At 46.4% G+C, this 21,208-nt stretch overlaps 1 protein-coding gene across 1 annotated transcript; it reads right to left on the bottom strand.

Moving 5' to 3' along the window:
- Positions 1-1,986: 1,986 nt before the first annotated feature.
- hsd11b2 (hydroxysteroid (11-beta) dehydrogenase 2) lies at positions 1,987-19,640 on the bottom strand. Its single transcript, XM_084541361.1, has 5 exons — positions 19,234-19,640; positions 10,026-10,238; positions 6,152-6,337; positions 5,825-5,962; positions 1,987-4,528 (listed from the first exon to the last, which is right to left on the bottom strand). The coding sequence occupies exons 1-5, from the start codon at positions 19,508-19,510 to the stop codon at positions 4,122-4,124; spliced, it is 1,221 nt and encodes a 406-aa protein (XP_084397487.1). The 5' UTR covers positions 19,511-19,640; the 3' UTR covers positions 1,987-4,121.
- Between the last annotated feature and the right edge of the window lie 1,568 nt (positions 19,641-21,208).

The raw sequence follows: 21,208 nt of genomic DNA, 5'->3' as shown, positions 1-21,208 counted from the left end.
CAGAGAACATTAACGTCAAAGAACTGAGCTGTGGTTCTGATGGTTCTGATGGTTCTGATCAGTAGATCAATAAATCTGGTGATTAGTTCAAACGTCAGAGATTAAAACAAAACCCAGAGACTCAGACTAACATCTAATATTCATGGTGTCCTAAAATAAATGAATATCTGATGAGATAGGATTAAATAATATTTGACGTCGTCCTAAAACAAAAGTATAAACATGATTACAGGTTTTCTATTCAGAAATTTATTTCCTGAAAAATAAAACAATAAAACCACTGGAGAGATAAACTGCTGTGTATATACTGAATACTATGACAAAATATTAGGAACACGTTTCAATAGTTCTGAGTTATTAGAAACTAAAGCTGAACACCAGAACCTTCACGTGGACCAGATTTAGAGCAGGACTGGTTTAATCTTTACATTGAAGTTAATAATGAGTGTTTCTGTGCTTCTACCAGAGAACACATGACACACATCAAACCACAGATTACTGAGAAGTCTTAGAGTCTGAGCAACAGTTTATTCATGTGAGGTGTGAATCTGCAGTAAAATGTCATCTGGGTTATCAGATCTAGTTTCCTGTCAACAGAACCTTCATGCAGCCGTTACAGATGTCACAGCAGAGTTTGATTTATTCTGGAAATCAGAGAACAAATAACAAAAAGACTGAAAATCCAGCTGCTCAGGTCCAGATTTATATAGTGATGGAGAAAACGTAGACGGCGTCTGGACCGTGGCTCTGCAGCTGGGAAATGATTCATGACGGTGACAGAGGCTCAGGTCCAGAGTTTAAACGCAGCTCAGACCCATGAAGCACCACTTGATTTGTCCTTTGACCCCTCAGGGCCCGTCGCTGCTCTCAGACCTGCGTTTGGACGTGATCATGTTTTGGGTCGCTGGTCTGGAGTTTGGCCGTCTGCCTTCCTCATTAAAACGCCTTCATTAGTCAAACAGAGCGCCGCGGCCCTGGCAGACTGGAGGGTGAGGTCGACCCAACAGTACCCAGAACCAGCCCAGAACCAGGCCAGAACCAGGCCAGAACCAGACCAGAACCAGACCAGAACCAAACCAAACCAGAACCAGACCAGAACCAGACCAGAACCAGGCCAGAACCAAACCAGAACCAGACCAGAACCAAACCAAACCAAACCAGAACCAGAACCAGCCCAGAACCAGACCAGAACCAGACCAGAACCAGGCCAGAACCAGGCCAGAACCAAACTAGAACCAGCCCAGAACTAAACCAGAACCAGGCCAGAACCAGGCCAGAACTAAACCAGAACCAGCCCAGAACCAGAACCAAACCAGAACCAAACCAGATCCAAACCAGATCCAGGCCAGAACCAAACCAGATCCAGGCCAGAACCAGCCCAGAACCAAACCAGAACCAAACCAGAACCAGGCCAGAACCAACCCAGAACCAGGCCAGAACCACCCCAGAACCAGCCCAGAACTAAACCAGAAGCAGCCCAGAACCAAACTAGGCCAGAACCAAACCAGAACCAAACCAGAACCAAACCAGAACCAGGCCAGAACCACCCCAGAACCAGCCCAGTACTAACCCAGAACCAGGCCAGAACCAACCTAGAACCAACTCAGAACCAACCCAGAAACAAACCAGAACCAGGCCAGAACCATCCCGTCTCTCAAGATGAGACGAGGTACTTGTGGTACTGAGGTGTTTCCAGGTCAGATTACACACTGCAGGCTGCTGTTACTGTGATGTACCAAAGTATTAGTAGTAGTAGTGGAATTTTTATTTTTATTAGTAGTAGTAGTAGTAGTAGTATTAATAGTAGTAGTGGTATTTTTATTAGTAGTAGTAGTAGCAGTAGTAGTAGCAGTAGTAGTAGTAGTATGTGCGGCTGTAAGCAGCATCAGTCGTCGGGGCGATGGCTGGGTTCCACTCAGTGACTGTTCTAAAGTTTAAAGTGTTTCTCCAGATGGAGACTCTGAGTCCGTCCCTCATGTCTCAGAGACCAGATTAGTCCAGTTTGGTCTCTGAACTGTGGAACTGCTGCATCCAGAACCACCACAGTCCAGCTCACAGTCCTGGTTCTGGATCCGGTTCCATTCCAGTGGACCCAGAGTTCCTCCCAGTCAGGCACCTGTTGCTGTTGTTCTGCTAGAACCAACCAGGACGGGGGCCGGTGTTCTTTAGCTGCAGCGTTCTAACGTCTCACTTCAAGTAAGGACTCTTTGGTTCCCGTCAGGAACCAGCTTTATCTAAACAGGCAGAACCGGTTTGTGATCCAGACTGGATCCAGTTCTGAGACGATGTCACAAATATCACAGGAATCAAAGTCTGAAAAAAGTCAAGTTTATTTCTAGCAAAGAAAGAACAAGTGAACATTTTACATCATGTTTTTGTGTTTTTTCTCATTTTTATATAAAATTCACAGTTTAAGTGACGATAGAAGAAAAGTCAGAATAAATAGTTTGATTGAAAACGTGGCAACAAAACCAGAAACTGAATCTGTACAGTACATGATACCTGCCCTGCTCTGTTACGTGTTGGTATAAAGGTTTGAGGTTTGAGTTTGTTGGATTCATCACAGCTGAAAAGATACCTGCTTCATGGTTTCATGTTGAAGGTTTGAAGATGAACGCTAGAAAAAGGGGAGAACTGAAGCCTAACCAGACCATCTGGTTCTGATCCGAGACGCCAGCCTATCTGTGTCGGTTTGAAATAAAATCTGAAACTAAAGTCAGATCTAATAAATGTTTCTGTGCTTTTATTGTGAAGGAGGGATGTAAACAGGATGTCTGATGGTGTTGGTTCTCTGGTGACACGGTTACTGAACTTTGGCTTTGTGGATCAAAACCAACCAGAAAACACTCAGATGTCAGAGGTCAGAGGTCACCGGCGTTTAGCTGAGAGAACGACAGGAACATGTGATCTGACGGACCAATCACAGCAGCCGCCGCTTCAACGGCCTTCAAAGCTTCTGTTGGGTTTCAGTTAGAGTTGTATCATCGGAGCCTGGACAGGTCCCCAGTCTATCCCAGCTGTCATTGGTCTAGAGGGGGGGTCCACCCTGGACAGGTCCCCAGTCTATCCCAGCTGTCACTGGTCTAGAGGGGGGGTCCACCCTGGACAGGTCTCTAGTCTATCCCAGCTGTCATTGGTCTAGAGGGGGGGTCCACCCTGGACAGGTCTCCAGTCTATCCCAGCTGTCACTGGTCTAGAGGGGGGGTCCACCCTGGACAGGTCTCCAGTCTATCCCAGCTGTCGTTGGTCTAGAGGGGGGGGTCCACCCTGGACAGGTCTCCAGTCTATCACAGGGCTAACACAGAGAGACACTCACACCTACGGCCAATTTAGAATCACCAATGAACCTAACCAGCATGTCTTTGGACGGTGGGAGGAAGCTGGAGAACCTGGAGAGAACCCACGCAGACACAGGGAGAACATGCAGACTACACACAGAAAGGAACCAGTCCTTCTGCCTGGGAGGCATCAGTGCTGACCACCACACCATAAAAGATCTGTCATAAACCAAAACCACGTCCCTGTAGCAGCAGAACATCTTCTTCTGTTTTAATGGAGGTTGGTTAGCGTCAAAGCTGCCGAATATCCAAGAAGAAGAAGAAGAACCTGGGTTCTAACCATGAAGGTAGTCAGACATTAGTCAGTAACCACGGTAATGTGGATGTTAGGTGAGGTGGTAGCAGTTGATCATCATTCAGTACTACCGCTTTGATTCAACAGTGAATCCAGTCGACTCTAGGAGAAGACAAGGACAGACTTTAAGAAGCTACAGGAGAACAACTCTAGGACATTTAACATCAGATCATTAAAGACGTGTTGATCATCCCTAGTTTGAGTTTGGGTCAAATCTTAAACCTAAACAGATGGAAGCTTTAGTGGCTGTTAAAGGAGCTGCTGAGGTGATTGGACCGTCTTTTATCTCTAAAGTGTCTCCTCAGGGTTAAAGGCACATTAAGTCAGTGTTTGTACAGAACAGCTGATCCCGCTGACGGACGTGAAGTGGTCTCTTGACCTGTGGCTGCATCCCTATGCATCACTATGATCCCTTCAACAGCTTCAGAACATATAAAACGTCAGGCTACAGCTACGAGTGCATTACAGGAGCAGTCCTCCGTCTGCGTCTACTTCAGCTTCTCCTCCTCGTTGTTGTTGTTGTTGTTGTGGAGGCTGAGGTTCAGGTCGAAGCCCGACTGCTTCCTCAGAGCCAGCGGCATCAGCGTCTTCTTCATGAACAGGTTTTGGAGGAAGCGGTTGCTGACGCTGAAGGGGAAGTAGCTGTGGATGAAGTACATGAGGCCGACGCCGGGGCCGGCGTAGTAGCTGGCCTGGGGCCGCGGGGCCAGCAGCGCCTGGACGATGGCGTCGACGACGGGGCTGAGGTCGGGGTTGGCCTGGCTGGCGAAACTCAGGAACAGGTCCTTGGTCTCCGCCATGTAGTCCTCGCCGTACTCCTCCAGCAGTGCCGGGGACAGGTTCTGCAGCAGCTGCTTGTGCTGCTGCTCCCAGTAGACCTGGTTACTGGACTGACCTGCAGACAGCAGAGCTCAGCGTTACCACGGCAACAACAACCAACATGCTCATCAGTTCAAAACCAGGAAACAGGTATTATCTCATCATGTCCTCGTTGGTTCCAGAGGTCTGTGGTGTCATCGTTCATGTCTCTTTGTCTTTTTAAATCCTGACTCTGCTCTCAGAGCTGGAGCTTCTGTCCTGATCTGGATCTGAGACTTGTCACCAGAGGACGAAGGAGACGGAGGACATTTATAAAAATATATATATATGTCTCTATCTGAGCTTTAGATGAAGCCCTACATCTGACACCCACAGAAAACCAAAACTACATGAAAACTTCCTCATCCTGTCTTGTAGTATTAAAACACTGCATCATGTATTTCCCACAATTTCCATAATAACTAATATTTCTAGAATAAATGTTTAAATGTTATTAATTGAATTAACACTAATAAAAAGCAAAAGGCTGAAGATAAGGAACGACGCGATCAGGACGTTAAACTAGTGTGCTTCTTTCACTGTGTTTCCTGTGTTTGAGGCTCATGTGTCAAACCGTTGAAAACGAGCGTCCGTCAGCTCTGTGTGAGTTTTAAAGTGTGTTTCTAGGTGGCTGCAGGATCTTTAACGTTCCAGGGAGACAAAGTCAGAGCTGTATTTGCTGGAGCAGAGGAACATGTGTCGAAACAGGGACTCAGCGTGAGGTCTGGACCAGCGGAGGCAGAGCTGAAACTGTTGAACATGATCTCAGCAAGTCTGGATAAAGTTCATCGACTCGTTCGGCTCGCGGCCAAAAACCCAGAGTAACGGCAGGATTAGGAGCAGAATGCAAATGTGTTCCCTCGGGATTAGAGCGTAAACAGACGGATAAAGTGTGCCCGGCTCGCTTCATTAGCTGCTGCTCCAGCCAATCACTCTGAGCGATGGGAGACCATCTCTGCAGCTCTTTGTTGTTCTGCTCCCTCCTGGAACATTTTTATTTCAACACTCTGATGATATTCTGAATAACAGAGCGGCGCTCGACTCTCTATTGATCATTAAGACTCTGATGACGCTGGTCAGGAGGTTTATTTTAATAAAGTAGAACATGTGTGTCTAGTTACTGCCCTGTACGCCATCAGTCTACATGTGGAAGCAGGTCAGCTTGTTCTTTATTTATATATTTACAAACTGATTCCACTGATGCCACATGTGACGGATATAAATGGTCCAGTATCAAACAGTAGAGGACCAGTGATGGAGCTCTGAGGAACGCCATCCAGATGGTGGAGGAGGAGGAGGAGGAGGAGGAGGAGGAGGTGTCAGGTGGTCTCACCTGTCTTGTATGAGGACGGCAGGATATTGGACACTTGGACACCCCAGGGCTCCAGCTCGTGTCTCAGGGTGTTGGTGATGAGGTTGAGAGCTGCTTTGGATGCTCCGTACGCGGAGAGGCACGGGAACGGCTGGTCACCTGGAAACACAGGACCAGCGTCGTCATGGACACCATCACTAACTCCATCCTCCACAGTGATCATCAGGAGATTATTTATGAACCCAACAACTCATAAACTACAAATTAACTAATCTGCAGTTCATGCACACATATGTACAGTATTTAAATCCTGCAGAGAGGCTGACGGCCTCGGGGGCAGGAACACACCGGCGGGGCTGGAGATGACCACGATCCGTCCTTTGGCTCGTCGCAGCAGCGGCAGGAAGCTCTTGGTGACGTTCAGCGTCCCGAAGAAGTTGACCTCCATGCAGCCGCGGAAGTTGGACATGAACGACAGCTCGATTTCACCAAAGTTGACGCACACGCCGGCGTTGTTGACCAAACCCCACAGACCTGGAGGACAGAGGTCAACGTTAACGGAAACATGAAGCTTTTATGAGTTGACTGGCTGAACAGTTGATTCCATCAGTTTATATTCTTCTTCTGTGCTCCTGTAAAAAATAAAAAGGGACTTCCTGTGCTGTTAAAAGTTTTTTTTTTTTGTGACGGAGAACGTTACGTCTGAGGCCTTCGTTTAGTTCTGATACCAGAGAACCAGGAACAATGTCTGGACCAGGTGGACCAGGTGACTTCCTGTCATCAATGAATAAAGTGGAGCTCTCCCTAGCCTCCTAGCTAACAGTAGCTCTTAGCTCTCCCTAGCCTCCTAGCTAACAGTAGCTCTCCCTAGCCTCCTAGCTAACAGCAGCTCTTAGCTCTCCCTAGCCTCCTGGCTAACAATAACTCTTAGCTCTCCCTAGCCTCCTAGCTAACAGTAGCTCTTAGCTCTTCCTAGCCTCCTAGCTAACAGTAGTTCTCCCTAGCCTCCTAGCTAACAGTAGCTCTTAGCTCTCCCTAGCCTCCTAGCTAACAGTAGCTCTCCCTAGCCTCCTAGCTAACAGTAGCTCTCCCTAGCCTCCTAGCTAACAGTAGCTCTCCCTAGCCTCCTAGCTAACAGCAGCTCTTAGCTCTCCCTAGCCTCCTGGCTAACAATAACTCTTAGCTCTCCCTAGCCTTATAGCTAACAGTAACTCTTAGCTTTCCCTAGCCTCCTAGCTAACAGTAGCTCTCTCTAGTCTCCTAGCTAACAGTAGCTCTTAGCTTTCCCTAGCCTCCTAGCTAACAGTAGCTCTTCCAGGAAGGGTTATACCCAGACAGCAGAAGTAATGAAGTGAGAAACAGCGTCCAAGATCAACATAAAGAACAAGTACTTCTTCTTCATGTGTAATAAATAAAGCATGATGAAATGAATGACTGTGGAGTGTTTTCTCTTCTGTGTTTAATAAAGTAAACTGCATCATTATTAGTATTTTACAGCACTAAATGTGAGATGTCCGGTCGAGGGCACAGTTTGGACTCATTCACGAGGCCCAGGTGAGTTTTGAGCGATGTTAAAGACCTGGTCCATCCTCTGCAGGTTTATTAGAATCTGAACCTCCAGGAAGGAAAGTCCCCATGCACCAAGTAAGAGAAGCTCATGTGAACACATAAAGCCGGAGCTGTTCCACAGTGTTAATGACCTTTCCCTCCACTTCTTTTATTACACACTCTCTGTGCCTATCCTTAAATGACTGCGAGGTGAAGCCAGCAGTCTGTCTAATTACAAAGCCAGTGGGAGCTGCAGGTCTGAGCCAATCACAGAGCGAAACATGACACCAGATCCCCTCAGATAAACCAGTCCAAGCTGTTTGGGGTTATTTAGCTGTCCAAGCTTCCACATCATCGCCTCCTCCTCGGTGGTTTCTGAAAGAGCTGCTGGAGAAACCCAGAGTCAGCAGCTCCAGGACCAGCCCAGGACCAGCCCAGGACCGGCCCAGGACCAGCCCAGGACCAGTTCCAGGACCAGCCCAGGACAAGCCCAGAACCAGCTCCAGGACCAGCCCAGGACAAGCCCAGGACCAGCTCCAGGACCGGCCCAGGACCAGCCCAGGACCAGTTCCAGGACCAGCCCAGGACAAGCCCAGAACCAGCTCCAGGACCAGCCCAGGACAAGCCCAGGACCAGCTCCAGGACCAGCCCAGGACCAGCCCAGGACCAGCTCCAGGACTCTTTATTCAACACCTGAAACATCCAGCAGAAGCTCCACAGCTTCCATCTACTAGAAAACCACATGCATTACTTCTACTCTCACTTTTATTTCTATTGGCCAGTCCAGCAGCGTCCACTCAGACCTCACATCAGCACCTGGTCTCACCTGGTCTCACCTGGTCTCTCCTGTCCATCTACCTGGTCTTAATCTAAATGTATCTCCACATGCGTCCCCAGCCAGCACTTGAGATCTGATCTCAGTTTGTGCGTCTGTAAATCAGCAGCGCCATCATGTGGTCAGTAGAATATTGTAGCAGCTGCTGTCTCTAATGGATCTCTACCTACCGCTGGATCAGAACTGAAAGTGCAGGCCTACTTGTGGTTCCTAGAATTTCAAAAAGTAGAATGGGAGGCAGAGCTTTCAGCTATCAGGCTCCTCTCCTGTGGAACCAGCTCCCAGTTTGGGTTCGGGAGGCAGACACTCTCTCTATTTTTAAGGTCAGGCTTAAGACTTTCCTTTTTGATCAGGCTTATATTTAGGGCTGGACTAAACCATCCCTTAGTTATGCTGCTATATGCCTAGGCTGCTGGGGGACGATGCACCAAACACATGTCCTCCGTCTTTCTTCTCTCTCCTCTCTCTCATCCTCCACTTTCTTTTCTCTGGCACAGAGCTCTTGCCCTCTAATTTCCTATATACTACTAGTCATACAATTCTGTGCTATTACTATGTAGAATGTTTACTGCTGTGTGTGTCCCACCCCCCTTCCCCCCTTCCCCCCTCTTCCCCCCTCTTCCCCCCTCTTCTTGTGAGTATCTCTGGCCTGGAGTGGTGTGTTTCCCGTGGAGCTCTATACTACATCTGTTGTCGTGGTCTCATCAGCCTGCCCAGTCTTCATGGAATCCTGCAGTTCTCCACTCCTACCTGAATGAACAATTCTCCAACCTGCCTATGATTCCTCTTACATTTTCAAACTGTCATGTAACATCATCAGTTTGTATCATCAGATTCCACATGTACACTTTAGTCAGATATGTGTATCTATGACAGATGTATGTTTATCTTGCTGTTCTCTTCTCTTCTCTCTTTGCTGTTCTCTTCTCTCTTTCTTCTGTCTGTACCCGGCTGGCCTTAGGCAGATGGGTCCCCCCATATGAGCTGGGTTCTGCTCGAGGTTTCTTCCTGTTAAAAGGGAGTTTTTCCTTGCCACCGTTGCCTTCAGGCTTGCTCTGGGGGTTTCAGGCCGGGTTTTTGTAAAGCATCTTGAGACGATTTGTATTGTTATTGACGCTATATAAATAAAATTGAATTGAATTGAACCATCAACAGCTGCTTGTTGACTTGGAGACATGATCCAGATGTTGGAACAAGGTGGAAAGACTCTCACATGTTAAGATCTGATTTATTTATGACGAACAGATTTATAAACTAAAAATTTGTAGATATTTATGTGTTTTCCTATTCAGCCTAATGTTTAGTGTGTTTTAGTTTTAATTTCTAACAAAAGGCAAAAATAAAAAAAAGTTATAAAATGATCTGGGCAAAATTAAATCCAAACTAAAAGAGATGTTTGAAATGAATAAAATGAACTGTACATGTATATTTTGATCTTAAAAATAAAAACTGTTGGTCAGTAAAATTTCATAAAAGCCTGATTTATCTAACATGATAGAAACAAAAACCGTCTGTAGATGTTTGTTTGTTTGAGACAGATGTTTCTACTGTTCCTTTCTCATGTCTCCTGCAGGATAAAATCAGGATGATCTTGAGTCCTTTAACTCAAAGAGCTGCTTCTCTAAACCTTCAACAGGTCTGCAGCGTCTTCTCTGCTAGAATTTAAAATAAACTTCTGGGTTTTTAGTTTGACTGAAGACAAATGTCTCTCCTCTCGTCAAACTAAAGAGTCCAGATGTTTTTCTTTCCTGTGTCTTAAACATGATAAAGTCGTCCAGAGATAAGACTCCAGAGACTAAACTCTACTGAACATGTGTGGAAGTGAAAGCTGGAGTTTACCTCTGGGGCCCAGCTTGGCCTTGGTGTCCAGCAGGGCCTGCTGGACCTGCTGGGGCTGGGTGATGTCCACCTGGAGGAGGGTGAGGCGGGGGGAGCAGGTCCTCTTCAGCTCTCTGGCTCCGTCTCCCATCAGGTCCAACACGGTGGCGAACACCTCGAAGCCCATGGAGTCCAGATGCCTCGCCGTGGTTTTCCCGAAACCAGAGTCACACCCTGCAGAGACACCAGGAAAAAGACTGTCAGAACCAATGATTATAATCTGAACCAAGATTCCTCTCTGGTAGAGCTGCACAAACCAGCTGACCATTGATTAATGATCACTGACGACCTTTTCCTAATCTGTAATGACTGAATCCTTCTGTCAAACATAAATCCAGGAATCTAAGCTTTATAAACTCAGAGTGTCGACGTTGATTCAACATAAAGGAAACAGAGGATCAACCCAGAGATGATCTCTACTCATTGGTTGATGTTGATGTATCTTCTGACTCTGGTTCTTGTTCTGGTTCTGGTTTAGATGAATTTATGAGTCTAATGATTACTCTGCTGCATCAGAGCACATGTTGTTGACTTTACCGTCAGGATATGACTGATGTGGGAAAACTAAATTCTGCTTTAGTCCAGGAAGAAGGACTTGATGTGTTTATTGCTACTGAACCAGACGAGTCTTCAAACCACAGCCGTGGTAGTCAGAGACCTCCAACAACAATTTAAACTGAGAAGACGTAAGAGAAGAAAGATGATGAAAGAGGAAGAGGAGAAAAGAAGTAAAGTGATGTTAGCGCTGGTTAGCATAGCTAGCAGAGCAGTGTGTCCAGCTCTGTTGTCGCTGTCCAAGTCAAGTGAGGACTAGGGGTCGTACTGACCAGTTGACTAGTCAGTCTGTAGCTTTAAGCATCATGTGGACTAGTCAGTGATCATGTGACCATAACAACATGGAAGCCTCCTAGAAGACAGGTGAGGAGTCCAGAGGGTCATTGGTTCTTCACTAAAGATGAAGCCCATACTACCGTGACATGTCAGTCCTGAAATACAACTAGAGTAAAAAAGACATGCTAATGCTAACGCTAGCAGAGGAACGGTCCAAATCCTCTGGACAGCAGTCAGTTAACAACTTCACCAAACGTCCTGTGGTAACAGAGAGAAGGAGGCTGCACATCAACTATCTGATAAAGTTATTAGACCTTTAGCTGCTACACTATCCCATCTAACAACACGCTGTGGAGGACTATTAAATGCTACTGATGGTGCTGAGGTGCTGCCTGTTTTTATACAGGCTATACATATCTGCAGCTCACAGTATGTAGCACATGAGCTGTCTGTTCTCAGCAGATGGATTCAGGTCAAGAATATAGTTTTATTAGTTTCTTCTGACGTCATCAGAGACTAGTCAGTGTTCACTTTGACACATGACAAATCTGAACTCGTTCAACACCTAGCTCCATTAGTCGTGCTGTTACATCATTTTGACATTTTTTTCCAGTATCGTTGGTCAACTGTGCGTTTGGGACCCTCAGGAGAGTCTCCTCTGGACGTCCAGATCTGCAGAGGAGACTCTGACAGAGTCCTGGAGTGCACACGCCCACACAGTCCCTCCGTCATGTCCCCCTCGGGTCCCCCTCGGGTCCCCCTCAGGTCCCCCACGGGTCGCTCACGTTCCCAGAAGCCACTGCTCCTACAACCCGATCCTCGGCGGTACTCGCTGTTCTGTTTGTTCACTGCATCTGAAAGCTCTGCTGGCACACTGCTTCCCTCCGTGTCCTTGGAGGATGTCCAGTCACGTCCTGAGAAAAAGCTGCTGAGTGAGAGGGAAATAAATACCAGCGCTCGCCTCCACCTCATTCTTCACTCCACACACGTCCTGGAGATTCACACCCTGACTTCAACCTGCCAAGATATTCTGATATTCTGAGCTGAGTTTTGTTGTGAGAGCAGCTGATGGAGTTGCTCGTCTCCCGTTTCACGCTGTCGCCCTCAAACGAAACCAAGAGAATCATAAAGGAAGATGTCTGGTTTGTGTAAAGAGTCTGGGGTCAGTCCTCCAGATCAGCCACTGACGCCTCCACCAACTGCTTTGACTTTCACATGAACCGTTTCAGACAGCAAACCTGAAACCTGACAAACGGTCCTGAACAGACTGTAGACAGATATCAGCTGTAAGATATGATATGTCGTATGTTATGTAGGAAAAATGAATCAAATCAAATAATAATTATGATGATAACACTCAAACAGATATTACATTTTTTATTAATTACTATAGAATTACTTATTTGGAGCTGTTTTACACGTCAACAAATCAAAATTGTAAAGGCAGATTAGTTTATTATTATTATTATTATTATTATTATTAGTCTGGGTCACGTTGAGGAACCAAAGGTTTTTAAAGGTTTTATTCAGTAATGGACTGAAGCAACAGGACGTCCTGATGTTTGAGGTTTAAGAAAAGACTTGCATGTGATTTCAGTGACAGGGAATAAAGAGGAAGAACTGAGAGTTAAAGGAGAGTTCATGGACTGAAACGTGTCGAGACTCAGTCGAGGTCTGAGGATGAGTTCAGATATGGGGAAGGACCGGGAGGAGGTGGAGGGTCTCATGGAGCACTGCAGGGTCTCCGACCACACACTGTCCCACATTCTTCAGGACTTCAAAGCCTCCGTCTGACAGGAGGCATCTCTGAAACTCGGAGCGAAGCCGAGGAGTCGGTGGTTGAACTCCTCGTGCTGTCGGTTCGGTGCAGAGCGCCGTTACGTAACGGGCCAGAGGCTCCGAGGGGCCCCTCAGATGAAGAAATAAACGTGGATCTGTGCACGAGGTCAAAGAGACACATCTGTCTCTGGGTGGAGGAATCAACATCTGCACACAGCAGCTCCACCTTCACATACTGAGATATGACACGATGGTTAACCCAGATTATAGCCATCATTTCTATCTGAAACATGTCTTTAAACATGTCATCACCTTTTATAAATGACACTGTGAGAACCAGCAGCTGTCCCTGCTCTGCTGTGGTCTAAAAGCTTTAGGGTAGAGGGAGGACGTCTTGTTAAACAAACCTGGAGACCACGATCAATCTTCATTACATCTGTCAGAGCAACACCGAAAACAACGAGCACGGATGTAGGTCAACCAAAGGTCGGAAGATTCAGGTCTCTGGATCCATGAAGAGGTTCCAGCTACGCTGCCTTGAATCTATCACATGGAGTCTGTGATGAAGACAGATGGAGGCATCAGTCACACTGGAGACGTCTTACGTCTTCTTGAAGGATCTAGAGGTCCTTGATCGGGTTCCATTTTTCAACAAGGAGTATATAAAGGTTCTTAGAGGTAGAGGTTCTAGGCATCTTTATCCAAATATAGAGGTCGGGTTGGAAGGTCCTGGGATGGTTGTAATGTTCTTAACCACACTGTGAAACTAGAAATGATCTCTGAGCTAATATGAGTCCCTAAAGACGATCCAAGGCTTTCTAATGAGACTTGTTTAACTTTGTGAGATCAGGATCCTGGAGGAGCTTCTGCGTGTTAGGGGTCCCTAAAGGTGGTGGGGTGGTTCTTCTTTCAAATAATGTGAAATCTAGCAGACAGAAAAAAGAAGTCTTGTTGTTCTGAGCTTAAAGCCGTGTCAGGATCAGCTGTATTTAGCCTGCAATGAACACACATGCTAGGAATCAGGTGATGACCAGGATGTGATGGGTCTGCATTCATGTGTCCTGACTCTGGATGGAGGCCAGGCCAACACCAGTGATCTGTTCTGCAGACCTGAAGGTCCGTTGTTCCTGTTTGGGGTCTGATCCAGACTAGACGTTGATGGACGTTGAAGTGGATCAGCAGCTGTGGAGCAGGAAGTAACCTCCTCTGCTTTTTGATGGCGTCCATGTTGGGTCCTTGGAGACGAAGGATCCCAGAAACCTGAAGGTTTCCAGCACAGACATAGTCTTGTTGGCCACGCTCTTCTCCACCAGCGTGTTCTGACCACACAGACTGTTTAATTTCCTGCAGACCTTCTTTCATCTCTGATGAGTATGGTGACCCTTGTGCCGTCTGCATACTTCAGAAATATAATAGATGGTTCTCCTGAGGTTCTGCAAAAGCAAAAGTCCACAAACGGGAATGTTGCATAATTCCCTGGACAGTTGAGGTGTTGCAGGATATAAAACCGTCTCGTGTTGATCTACGTGTCTAGAGGCAAACTGCAGGGGGTCCAGGGGGGTCCTGGTATGTCCTCCGCAGTCATTTAATCCTGCGATGGACTCATTTCTGCTGATTAGTGAACTGCAGACTGTTTTTATTGTGAATGCAGATGTTCTTTCTCCCCAAATATTGAGCAACGTTTTTCTAAAATGAAAAGAATTAAACTTCTTGTTTTTGGTGCATGAAAGACAGATCACTTTCTCTGTGTGTGGACACACTATGACGGTAAGCTGAAGGTCGACGTTGCTTCATCTCTTGGAAACTGTTCTGTAAGCGCCGTCCAACTGTGAGCAGAGGGCACGTGACGGGAGGGGGTGGGGGGTGGGGGCATCTCAACCTTTAAATAACGAGGGTTCAGTTTCTAATCAACAACATCCAGAGCTCTCATTATCTAGAGACGTGTTACACAACGCTACACAATCATTTCTCTAAAATTTCACTGACAGGAACGAGACGACACAAAGTGAACCCTTCAACACTGTATTTATATAACTGAGACGGGAGGGAGGGAAGAAAGTATAGGAATGTGGAGAAGAAGAAAAGGGGGAAAAGAAAATGTTACAGCTGCAGAAAAAATGCTGAATAAAGCAAAAGAAAAGACGGAATGTAAAGAAATATAGGAAGTAAACCAGAGAAACAGAAAGAGACAAGGAATGAGTGAGGAAAAGGGAAAGAGTACGAAGACAAGGAGGAAGGTAAGAATACGGTCAGAATAAAAAAAGGAAAAGATTCAAAAGAATAAAACTAAAAACTGGAGGAGTCACAGAATAGAATAGAATAGAGCTATAGATAAGTGAATAATGTCGATTCTCTGTCAACAACATGCAGAGTCTGGTTCTATCAGGTTCAGTTTCTTCATAACAACCTTTAACCTTTAAACCAAAACCAAGTCTGAACAGGTTAACCCCCAACAGTAGCCACATAACTTTCATTTTCTTATGTTCCTGTAAAACAATTATAATGATGATTAAAAAATACCAAAAGCACTCACAAAGGTTCTACAAAGGTTCTAGTAAAAAATAGAACCAGGCCCACTCTCCATTTGGACATGTGGAGAACCAAAGAACCCAAAGTGTTCCACGTTGGGTTCTTACCTCTTGAAAGGGAATCTGGCTACAAAATCCTCCTGATTCCACTACAGGAGGCAACGTACACACAATTCAACCTTTGGACATTTTATTTCTCCTGGACATCATCATATTCTACCATTGTGATCATTATACAATCCAGAAGAAGATGGAGATTTCCTCCATGTTGTTCACACATGGAACTCCCCAGGGAAACCAGTCACCAAGGAATGCTACATATCAATGCTAAGCTAACTTTCACTACAAGATGGCTGTGTTGTGTTTATTATCTGTAGTACCACCATTAGACCACTAGATGGAAGCAAAGGAACACGTATGAAACTGAGACACAGGGCTCAGATTCTATCAGTCCAGTCACCATGTGGTGGATAGTTGATGTAGAATCATGTGGATAGACTCTAAACCACAGGAGATAATAAAACTAGATCAGTTACTTTAGTTGTGAAGAAATATTGAGACAGAAGAAGAAACTCTGACATGAGGAAATAAAAGGTTTGTCTGTGTGTTTCCTCTGTTAGCTGAGGCTAGCTGGTTAGCTGAGGCTAGCTGGTTAGCTCCAGCTGCATGATGCTTGTTATCAATGGAAAGAGCAGCTCCTCTAGCTTCTAATGACAGTGAGCATGACAGAACGGAGCAGAGAGGATTGTGGGTAATAATACGTTTCATTTTGACTGTCCCTCATATTAATGCGGCTCTTATTTTTTTAACTGAAATCATCATCATCATCAGAAATTTTATTTAATAGGATAAACCCCTTGAGAGGAATCCTCTCGTCGAAATATTCAAATTAGTAACAAACAAACACTTTTTGAATAAAATACAGTTGAACAGTCGATTGTATTGGTTTAAATCCTGCCCTCTTAGAGACACACATGCTGTTATGTGATCTACTGACTAGAAGTTAGTTACAGAACAGTCAGGTTTGCTAGGTGTGTGTGTGTGTGTGTGTGGGGGGGGGGGGGGGGTTGCTGCGGTTCTTCTTGTAGCTGAAGTTCTTTGTGACTCCAGATGTTTGGGCGTGTCAACCAATCAGACGCTTCCTGACAGAGATGATTCCCATCCGGTCTCTGCTGGAGGCTGAATGTGACGGTTTCTAATTGAACCTTCAGTCAATCATCAGCGCTTCGTAGCAGCAGAGGTTTCCTGAACATGCTGCCTGGTCAGCGACTTCAGGCCTCATCCTTCAAAGAATGTGCTCCTTTGTAGAACAAATCATTTAGCTTTCTAAGAGGTTTACCGGGGCCCTTTTTCCACTCCTGCTCTTGTTTCCAGTGTGTGCCCACGCTAACTTTACCAGCTTTCAGCCGAGCCAATAAGGAAGGAGCTGTTGGCTTAGATCTGGGCTCTGGACCAGCTTTAAATCTCCTCTCAGATATTGCCGGTTTTTCAGCGTTGCAGCCAACGCTCGCCGGGACAGCGTCAGACCGTAATCAGACCTCAGACCAGGGTTCCTGCTGATCCATAAGAAGCAGTGGAAAGTAATCGTCTGTGGCTTCTGGTGAGCACACATGTAAAGACGAGGCCACGTGTGGAGAGGTGACATTCAGACGTGGTCATGTGCGACTCTCTGGGATTTTGATCTGTGTTACCATGACACCAGACAACCTCCTGAAGCTCTCGCCGCTCGGCCAACAGAGCGCTAATTCTGCAGGATATGTTGACCTGGATTACCTCAGCACGCCTCAGAATCAGGCCGCTACGACCTGGAGTCACGATGAGTCGGATGGAGCCGAACCTCTTCTGGTTCCATCAGTGTTTACAGCAGAGGAGCTGGACTTAGTTTGTGCTGACGTGGCTTTAATTCACCCATAGTTTTAAAGGTCTTGCTTGAAACGTTTGGTGTTAGTAGCACTTCATCCACTGGTATTTAGTTCAGGAGTCAGAAAACCTTCTTATCTCAACTGGAACGTCCTCAGACAGGTGTGACAGCAGGAAGTAAACTAGGGATACTTCAGATTAATGTTTCATTCAATGTGGATGCTTCTTCTCACATAAACATGTTCTGCAGGTGTTTCATAAAAGAGTTAAATGTTGATGATGGTGACTGTAGTTTAATTCCTGTTGTACTGTTCAACTTGTGTTCTGCAGTGACAATAAAGACTATTCTATATAGTTGGTGTGAGCACTTCTTCTTCTTCTTGTTCTTCTTCTTGTTCTTCTTCTTCTTGTTCTTCTTCTTTTTGTTCTTCTTCTTGTTCTTCTTCTTTTTGTTCTTCTTCTTCTCTCCACAAACGACTCCAACGTCTCTATTTCAGAAGCTCCAGATTCTCCTGGTTTTAACTTTGAGGAAGAGCTCCTCCCATTTGACAAAAACAAACTTCCTCTAGTGAAATGTTTCAAGATGCTGAGATAATCTGCTGCTGTACCTGTGAATGTGTTCATGTTTTATTTGTTTCATTCACGGTCAGATGTTCTCAGGAGAACAGACTGCACATCATTCTGCTTCTGTTCAGTCAGCTTTGTGTATTTATGTTTTATTGTTCATGTTCACTTTGAGTCCTCATGGTGGCGCTAGAGAACACGTGATGCATGCTGGTGGAATAGTGTTTCAGGTGATGGATGGCGTGACGTGGTTCATTGTGCTGGGCCTAAGAACAGCATGTTTGTATAACCTAGATTTCATTTCTCCGGATCAAAGCAGCGCGGTTTCCTGGAGATCTGGACCACACCTCGGTTCAAAGTCTAAAGACGTTTGACTCATCAGACACTGAACAGGAAGGAAACGAGATTAATTACTGAAAGTCTTGGCGCTGAGTTTATCTTTTCTGTGTTTATATTAGTTGTTCTGATCCAGATGTCCTGCAGCTTCTAGGACTCAAGATGGCAGCAGTATCTGACGGGACACGAGAAGGAATGAGCTGGGTTCACGTAGGTTAATGAAACTCTCTTTGATAACTGGAGGAACTGAGATAGTCTCTGAATGAATCGATGTGTTTGTACGTTCCGTCTGCAGAAATCAGAAGCTGGCGCAGATCATTTAAGAACTTAAATCATAAAATAATTTAATCTGCGACAGGAACAGAAGGTGTGAGAGAAAAGCTCAGTTGTACCGACGTGAGCAGCGCCCCCTGCTGGGAGGACGTCTCACTGAACGAGGTCAAACAGCGCTGATGCTTCATCTAACGGCTGAGCGTCTCCACGGCAACGGCTGGTTCCTGGTTCCCTACCTTCCAGGTTACCGTCCAGATTACAACAGAGACAGAGACAGAGACAGACACAGACAGAGACAGAGACAGAGACAGAGCTAAAAGGTCTGATGGTCTCATTAACCACCAACACAAAGAACCAGAGACATGTGGAGGACGCAATCCTACAAACACCAGGACAAACACTATCAGAGACAGAGAGAGACAATCAGAGAGACAGAGACACATGGAAGGAGATTGGCTGCAGGGAGATGGGACGGCAGGACACTCTCTATCAGAGACAATCAGAGACATATAAACGTATAAAGACTCCATAAACCAATCATCTCTTATCTGATAACAGAAAGCGGGACATGGACAGGGACAGGGACAGGGACAGGGACTCTCTGTACTGACCTGCTAGCACGCTGCTGCAGGTTTCTTTCTCCAGACTTTTATTGTGAAGAGGAATCCCCCTCACCCCCCACCATGCCCCCCCTACCTCCCTGCAGGCGTCTATTGTTCACGGAGTTTGTTCCTTGTAACACACACACACACACACACACTGATCTGAGCAGCGATAGCAGCTTCACCTCTCAGAGCCGGGACGTCCTCCTCAAACCAAAACTCAAACCTTAATGTGTGTGTCTGTAGGAGCAGAGCTGCTCTTTAGAGTAAACTTCTATAAATAAAGTCAAACTGTCTCTTCTCTCATCCTGATGATATTTAAAGCTGCTCAAAGATCAACCACAACTCTTAAGGGTCACAAACACACCTGGGTGAGTGGGCAGGGCCCCGTCTTACCTGTGATGAACACAGCCTTGCCGTGGGGTGTCAGGGTGGTGGGTGGCGGGCCGGTCCTGGAGGTGGAGTAGAGGCAGCAGGCGAGGACGAGCAGCAGCAGCAGCATGGCCGGCAGGCAGAACGCCCAGAGCCGCTCCACCAGCACCGTGGCCCCCAGCCAGGCCACCAGGGCAGGGGCGGCGCTCAGGTGGGATGCCAGGAGCTTCTTCATGGCCCCGCCGACAAACATGGTCAGGACGGCCAGGTAAATCCAGGACGGGAGGTTGTAGTCGTCCATGTTCAGAGTCAGAGGACAGTCAGTCTGAGTGGAGGTCTCTCTACCGCGCTCTCTCTCTGCAGCACACACTCCCTCACACACTGAGGCCGGTCAGAGCAGAGCTGGTCGCTGCCGCTCTGCCTCACTGTATATATAGAGGAGGAGGGGGGAGGAGGGGGAGGAGGGGGAGGAGCTAGAGCACACACACACAAACACACACACACACACACACACACACACACACACACACACACACACACACACTCTCTCTCTCTCTCTCAGCCTGCCTCATTAATATTCATGAGCATGAGGATTTTCTGCAACATTTGTCAAAGTTATTAAAACAAAGACTCAGAGGGAGACTCTGAGATCTGTCCCGTCTCCTCTCGTCCACATTTAAGATTCTAACAACAGGAAACTCAAACTAAAACTGAATCTGAACCTGGAGAGACCTCAGAGGGAACCACATCACCTGGTCTCTGTCCAAGTTCTGTTCCAGTCCAGAGAGTCATGTGACCAAGTTCGGTCCATAGAGTCCTTGTGTGGATTCAGTGTAGCCATGTATCCCAGAATGCATTTCAGTTAGAGACTGACTGTCCTTCATCCTCCAACTTGTCAGGTCCTGGTCCCCCAAGAGTTCAGACAGAACCTGGACCTTCATCTGAACTGGTTCTCATGGTTCTAACCAGAGCAACAGGAACCTCGTATCTCCAGATGATGCACTGATGGATCGTTATTAGTTATTCATTAGTAAATCTTTATTTCATTTTTATTTATGTCATTATGGACATGAAGATGGAGACCAGGCTCAGTTAGTGACTTTACGACTGTCTCCTGGTCCTGGTCCTGGTCCTGGTCCTGGTCCTCGGCCTAAAAGGACAACATCACCTGCAAACAGCTGAAGTTCAGTCCCAGTAGAAGACAGTATAAATCAGATGGTTTCATCTCTATTGATTCTTGAGGCTTTTATTGTGAAGGGGATGGTTTCCTCTGATCTCCCCCCACGTGTCTGAAACATGATGGTGGTGTTTTAAGTTTATTCAGCAGGTTATCGGTGCAGCTGTGACACGGTTTCATCTCCAGCCAATTTTTCTTTCTTATTAAATGAGCTGTCAGACAGATCTGGACCCTGAGCTGGTTCCAGCTCCTCATCGGGTCCTCCTCCTGACTTCACATCCAGGAAACGTGACGAAGCAGACGCTCTGATTCTCGGCAGCGTCCTCCTCCTCATTCACAGGAAGGCTGGAAACAACATGAAAAGACCGTCTGGCGGGCAGCAGCATGTGGCGGGTCTTTGTTTGGCGTGAAAACTTCTGGGAAGACGTTTGAAAACTCTGTGAGGACCTCAGACAGGTGTCGTTGTGTTGCCTTCAAAGTGTTAATAACAGGAGAACAAACGGGCCCAGAACAAACGATGAAACGTTCCTCGTCCTCTGTTCTCCTGGATCTCTTCAATGTTCCTGAACGCCTCGTCTCTGCAGTCATGGATCAACACGTCAGAGTCTGGATCTATCAGAGAACCGGTGGTTCTGTCCGACCCCCGAGACCTGGTGACGAGCAGGAACCAGAAACCAGGAACCAGACTCCTTCATCCTCCTTCTTGGTCAGAGGTCAGAGTCCAGGGCCGTATTCCTAAAGATTCGTATCTCAAAGAGTTGCTCCTCGAGACCAAACTCTAAGAACATTCTTAGAATCATGATGTTCTCTAAGAGTAGATCC

This window comes from Chelon labrosus (genome assembly GCF_963514085.1).
Source record: "Chelon labrosus genome assembly, chromosome: 3".
Classification (NCBI taxonomy): Eukaryota; Metazoa; Chordata; class Actinopteri; order Mugiliformes; family Mugilidae; genus Chelon; species Chelon labrosus.
The sequence above is the reverse complement of the archived record's forward strand: the minus strand, read 5'-3'. Positions and strand labels throughout refer to the sequence as shown.

Coding starts and splice junctions, on each gene's coding strand:
- hsd11b2 (XM_084541361.1), bottom strand. CDS start 19,510: ATGGACGACTACAACCTCCCGTCCTGGATTTACCTGGCCGTCCTGACC. Junction 10,239..19,233: donor CAAGGCTGTGTTCATCACAG/GTAAGACGGGGC, acceptor GTGTCTCTGCAG/GGTGTGACTCTGGTTTCGGG. Junction 4,529..5,824: donor GCCGTCCTCATACAAGACAG/GTGAGACCACCT, acceptor TGCTGTCTGCAG/GTCAGTCCAGTAACCAGGTC.